The following is a 6734-nucleotide window of genomic DNA, read 5'->3' on the forward strand; positions in this document are numbered from 1 at the left end:
AAATGTGGATCCCTCAAAATAATGACAAACACAATTGTTGTAACATGCAAATATATCGACTTGAAAAAATAGATATATACATACACTGTAAATTACTAAAAAATGACAGAATAATAATACAATTATACATCCGTAATTCAAAAACTTGTTACAGTAACGTATAGTGAGCACTAGAAAGGTCAAAAGAGACAATGACGACTGACAGATAAGACATAAATAATAATGATTAATAAAGAATATATAAGACAACAGAAAATAAAGCAAGGAAAGAGAGAAATGGAGGAATAGATAATGTTGCTGCATATGTGATGAGTAAAGAAAAAGAGAGGAGAGGTGAAGAGAAGAAAGGAGAGAGAGAGAGAGAGACAGAGACAGAGAGAGACCGAGAGAGAGAGAGAGAGAGAGGGAGAGCACGATGTGCATAATGCAGGGGTAGTGACCATAAGTATATAAAGTAAAATACATACAGGGCGTTAAAAAAGACGTGACGGGAAGGAAAGGAAGGAAAGAAATGATTTGACAATGCACTGATATTAATTTGTGTTGTAAGGAAGTATAAGAAACAATTTGAATTTCTTCTTAAATGAATTCAGAGAGGGGCAAGTTGAATGTCAATATGAATAGAAATCCAAAATTTGGGGGCTGTATAAATAAACGTGTTTTGAGCTAGAAGGGTTCTCAGAATAGGTAAATGAAAGTCATTACAATGCCGAGTTGGGTACTTATGATAGGACTTATTGAGGGTGAACATATCATCAAAAACGACAGGAAGCATGTTGTTATTAATAATAATAATAATAATAATAATAATAATAGCTAGTTCTTATATAGCGCTTTTCAAGACCGAAGGCCTTCTCAAAGCGCTTTACAGATATATATATATATATATATATATATATATATATATATATATATATATATTACCCCGGTCATAGGATTCAGGCTTACCCGCACACAATGTATGCACATTCTCCACTCCCTGGGGAGCATTCCAGCCAGGCGTATTTTTTACGAGCGCGCACTTGCTAATCTAACCACATTAGCTTTCGCATCCTACCGGGTACCCATTTAACACTGGGTGGAGAGTGGCAAATGTAGATCAATGTCTTGCCAAAGGACATTAGTGCCGCGGTGGGACTTGGACTTGATTCAGGCTTACCCGCACACAATGTATGCACATTCTCCACTCCCTGGGGAGCATTCCAGCCAGGCGTATTTTTTACGAGCGCGCACTTGCTAATCTAACCACATTAGCTTTCGCATCCTACCGGGTACCCATTTAACACCTGGGTGGAGAGTGGCAAATGTAGATCAATGTCTTGCCAAAGGACATTAGTGCCGCGGTGGGACTTGAACCGCGAACCTTGTGATCCACAGTCCGGTGACATATCCACTCGTCCACGACACCTCTACATAGGAATAAATAAACTGGCCTAACTGAAAGAGATAAAGATCTTTAAATTTCAATATTTTATTTGTAAAGAAAAGAGGATCCGTATGAGAGCGAAAATGAGAAAAACAAATGATACGAAGAGCTTTCTTTTGTAATAATAAGATTATGTTTAACAAATTTAGGTGTGTATTGTCCCACATCATGGCCCCGTCTTACAAAGAGTTACGATCGATCCAAATCAATCGTAAGTCCTCCAATCAATCGCAAGTTTGCAGTCTCCTATCTCTTATGTACATAGTTACGATTGATATCAATCGCAAATAACTTACGATTGATATCAACTCTTTGTAAGACGGGGCCCAGGTGTCCATAATTGCTTTCTTGGCCTCTCTGCCACACAGCGGTTTTGCAAAATTACCCTTTTCCGATCGTGATTAGCTCCAATAACAACATTCCAAAACCGATGTAGATCTTGCCCAGAATAATCATGAAGCCTTCTGTACGTCTATCCAATGATAAATACAATGTGACACAGGAAGATTATTTGTTTGGCATATAAAGAGTTAAAATCTCAATGAAATAAATGATGATAATCGGTGGCGTAGTGTGAGCCATTGAGGGGCACTGGCATAATTGGGGAAGGGCACCGGTCTCATTGGGGGAAATGATATGCTGATTTACAAGGCCCACTGATTAGGATGTATTACTATTGTCTCTGTTCCACATCCTTTTCCTATGTTTCTTTTTGCTGTTCCACCTCTCTTTATAATTTGCCTCTTCTCCTTTTGTCTTCGTAATTCCAAAGGGACACGTGCTCCCCATCTCCATGTGCCCCCATACAACCACGACGCTGAGTATATATATATATATATATATAACATATCCATAAACGAAATCCCCTAGAATCCTCGTCGTAATTGGAAGTTTATTGTTGCACCCTCATATCAACTTATTATTTTAGAGAAGGAGAGGCGAAGATATTACTCAGATACACAGAAAATTACACAGAAAAATGGGCTATGTACGGCCGAAGTAGTAAGAAAGAAGTAAGAAATGTGCAAGCCCTATTAAAATCTAACTGACAGAAACAACAACATGTTTTGTTTAAATCTTGTTGGAAATTTAATGTGTCCTGAACTCAAAATGCTGTGTTAACGTTTAGGCATAAATGCCTAACTGCTTAATAATATGGCGAAAAAGAGAAAACAAACGACGTAATGTGAATCTAGAATAAAAGAAAGCAAACTGTTAAAAACTTATCCCTATAAAGGCTTAAGAATGCGTCAAGTTTTGATAATTCGTTGACTTTAAAAATGACACTTTATTATCAAGAATTATGTCAACCGACACATGGAAAGGTATACGAATATAAGGGTCTTATAAAGGTCCAGGATACTGGTAATTGAATGACATCAATATGACTGTAAAGAAAAAGGTGGCAATAGATATGCAGATGAAGATTTTCCCCTATTATTGTGTTAAAATTTGAAGAAGAAATGAAAAGGTATGGACAATTTTTGAACAGAGGTATTGCAGATGAATAGCAGCAAAGAAAGGAAAAATTCATTTCAAAAGTAGCATAGTTGTTTTGATCATTAGATATTGGAAATTCAACATTTCAAACTCAAGCTGATCTCATCACCTTTTAGTTGTATTATCTCGTTTAGGTCTACACTGGAAACTACGACCCAAATAGTATTGTGGTGCACACCATCGTTAAGCCGATCGAATGCCGATTCTTTCGTATCCATCCAAAGACGGCCAATAATACACAACGGGCCCTTAGGCTAGAACTCATTGGCTATGGACCTCTCAATGACTTATTAGGTGGGTAAGGCTACATCATTTAAAAGACCCAGAAGCAAAAAAAGGATTAGAATAATTATAATGTCTTCTTCTATTCAAGCCGAAGTGGCCCAAACATATTCTATTCAAGCCAATCCAAAAGGTATTTTAATGAAGCGCCTTTCCTTGCGGTTATTAAGAGCTGCACACAATGATATATGTTTGGGCCACTTAAATGAGGACATGTCACTTCTTTTTAAAGCGCTCCTTTCCGTCACGTCAAGCTGTGACGCTCATGGCGCTAGACATTAATTATACTGACTATAGAGTAACTAGCGCTGAAGAATACCAGGTACACATTCACACCTGGGAATGTATAGATTGATGTTTTGCTAAAGGACACTTGTGTAGGGCAGGGAATCGAACTGCGGACCCTTTGTTCTTTGGCCCGGTGGCTTATCCACCGGACCACAACACTTAGGCCCGATTTCACAAAGCAAGGTTTGAGCTCAGACCAAGGTTTGAGCTCAAACCTCCTTTTGTTTCGCCAAACCTCCTTTTGTTACACCTTGGTCTGAGCTCAAACCTTGCTTTGTGAATTCGGGCCATAGTGTCTATGTAGGTGATGTAATCGAACGGTTTAAATAATCGGCTGGAGATGCGAACATTGGCAAGCACGGCACCGACGACGCTAATACCTAAATCTAATCGTCAAATCGACTCCAAAAACGACCCAAAACTTGGGGGCAGTCGTATTTTCTTGTTCGTCCTGTTGTTAAGAGGTGGTATTCTAAAAGTTTACTCGTGTTAATTTCTAGTTTGCTATTATGCACGCCTGTGTTCGTAGTAGTTGAATTAAAATGAGTTAAAAGAGTTTGGGTTTTCTGGAAACTCTTTTAGCAACTAAATTCTAAACAATAAAAGACCAAATAGATCTCTTTTATACACTGACAAAGTTTGTCTGTACGTTTGTTGTCTTCAGCTGCAATGAACCATGAAGAGGTAAGCTGTTCACGTCCTATTCGAGGGGAAGGAATGGGAGTGGAAGATGGACGAATCCCAAACTCTAGTCTTACCTCCTCGTCCAGTTTTGATCATCGTTACACTGCATCAGATGGAAGATTGAACGGCGGAGCGTCACACGAGGAAAATGTAGCATGGCTTGCCAAGGATGATGACATAGATAAATGGGTCAAGGTGAGTCCGATAACACTAATTATAACAACAACCCACCCCCCCCCCCCCCACATCGGTAAGCCACTCTAGCATAAATGCCGTTCTTCCTGAAGGTCGTACACTTACTGAATTCTTAGCTGCAACGGTAGACCTAGCGCTATCTAACTCCAATATTAATAACGTAAAGTCCAAATGAAACCCTCACCCGAACCCTAAAGATGATATTAATCATTGATGATTTACAATACCTCGCCCTACTGCTTTGACAGCAAGTATTTATTTGTAACTATCCGTAATTTTTACCGACACATTTCTTGGTAATTATCTACCTACTTTTAAACTTTTTTTCGCATTACCTTGGACAGTTGGAAACCCTCTATTAAAGATATTATGGTAAGAGCACATTTTATTTTTGTCCCTTAATTTTATATTAAAAAATAAAAAATAAAATAAAACTGTTTATTTTTTGTGAAAAAGGGTAACCCCCCAATAAAGACCTTACCCCCCCCCCCCCCTGAGTCGTTGCGTAATTTTTTGAGTTGTTGCGCCTGGCATTGGTGTTCTAAACCTATCACAAAAGGAAGGACAGCAATGGGAAACTTTGATAAAGCTACGCACCTGCATTCTCTAACTTGCATTACTTACAAATGTGTATTTTTTTCCGACAGAGTAGCCAAATTTTTTCGTTGTCAAAGTTATTTCATAATATATATAAATTTATCAGTTGCTAAGTCTTACTTCTATTAATACATTGACGAGTCAGATAGATCTTGGAAAGACCTCTACCGTCACAGGTGTTATCGTACAAGGCAGATGGGGGTGGGAACAATGGATTACTTCTGTCAAGGTATCCTATTCGCTGGATGACGTGGCGTGGACTTACGCTTTGGAACCACAATGTGGTGAACAAAAAGTAAGTACTGAGCACAGGTAATTTAGAGTATATACAATATATATAGCCGGTATCGTTCAATGCGAGGCTTTGTGTGCAAAAGGCATAGGAAAATGTTGTATCGTCGACCCGTTATTGATTAACAAGGTTTCAAGTTTTACAAATCTGAGATGCATGGCCCAACGTGCTATCAGTGTCTGTGACATGGTGTAGTATTGAAGCCCTAACACAAATTGCGCTTCAAAATGGTCATGAAGTGCTTCAAAAAAGTAAAAATCTTCGAGTGGCGGGTTTAACCATACTCATTTTCCCCAAAAAGCTGTTTGGCAAACAGTTGTTGACATTTCTAATTCCAAACATAAGTATCATGATAATCAGACAGGCGATCAGCTTGATTGATTAACTGCTTGATTTTAATTTTATTCTAAAAAAATACAAATACAAAAGGAAAGCTCGAGAAGAACATTAGAGAAAGAGAATGAAGAAAGATACATTGAAAGGAAAAGGAGACAAGATTAAAACAAAATAAAACCGAATAATTTCAGATAAAAAGTTCGAAAACAGACAATCAATTTTCACCCGTGTGCTTTTGATCTTTTTGTTCGTAGCCGAAATTTGTTTATTGAATTGTTTGTAACTGCAAACCTGATAATCTTCTTTAAACATGACAATGGCAGCTTACATCGTTTTTACCAAATTCTACCATGTGTATTCCATAGCAATTAATATACTTGTATTTCAAATTTTATTTTACTTTTGAGGACACAATGTAATTCAGCTTATGCGGCGAAAGATGATGTTAAAAAATTATTTTAAATTGAACCGAAAAATGCATACAATGTCCTTAAAATGATAATTTCTTCCTCATAATCTTCAGGTCTACCCAGCAAACTACGATAACACCACTCCCGAGATCATACTGTTCCCTCGACCAGTCACTGCTCGATACGTCAGAATACACCCACTCACGTGGCAGGAGCACCAGGGCATGAGATATGAAGTTCTTGGCATAGCTGAATTAACGGAAGTTTTACAGCATGAAGACTTCTACTAAATTGTAATGGTGTTATTTTTTTAATTATGTTGTTATGATTAATATTATCTTTATCAGGTGGGCTGTATCTAATACAGACCACCTTATAATTTTGTTAAGATTGCCTTTATTATTATTAAAACTCAAAACTCTGGCTTACTTGTTACTCCTAGGGTTAAAACAAAGTGGGGGGAGCGAACCTTCGCTCATGCTGGGCCTTCGTTATGGAATACTCTCCCTCAATGGGTTAAGAATAGCAGTTCTGCTGAAGTGTTAAAAAACAATCTTAAGAAATATCTGTTTAATTTAGCTTATAATTGATTACCATTACCTTTCATGTCTGTACCTTTCCTATTGCACTTTGTATAAATGTATCATGTATGTATTTTATCTTTTGCACAAGCTGCGCCTTGAGCATTTGACTGTCAAGTGGATTTGGCGCCTTATAAATCATA

The 6734-nt window shown here is 37.7% G+C and overlaps 1 protein-coding gene across 1 annotated transcript; it reads left to right on the forward strand.

The window, feature by feature from the left end:
* The first annotated feature begins 3955 nt into the window (after positions 1 to 3955).
* On the forward strand, positions 3956 to 6357 carry LOC105437007 (lactadherin-like). The gene is made up of 3 exons (XM_030986385.1): positions 3956 to 4375; positions 5118 to 5267; positions 6124 to 6357. The coding sequence occupies exons 1-3, from the start codon at positions 4166 to 4168 to the stop codon at positions 6298 to 6300; spliced, it is 537 nt and encodes a 178-aa protein (XP_030842245.1). The 5' UTR covers positions 3956 to 4165; the 3' UTR covers positions 6301 to 6357.
* Positions 6358 to 6734: the final 377 nt, after the last annotated feature.

Source organism: Strongylocentrotus purpuratus, unplaced genomic scaffold, assembly GCF_000002235.5.
Source record: "Strongylocentrotus purpuratus isolate Spur 01 unplaced genomic scaffold, Spur_5.0 spur5_scaffold_15, whole genome shotgun sequence".
In the NCBI taxonomy this organism is placed as follows: domain Eukaryota; kingdom Metazoa; phylum Echinodermata; class Echinoidea; order Camarodonta; family Strongylocentrotidae; genus Strongylocentrotus; species Strongylocentrotus purpuratus.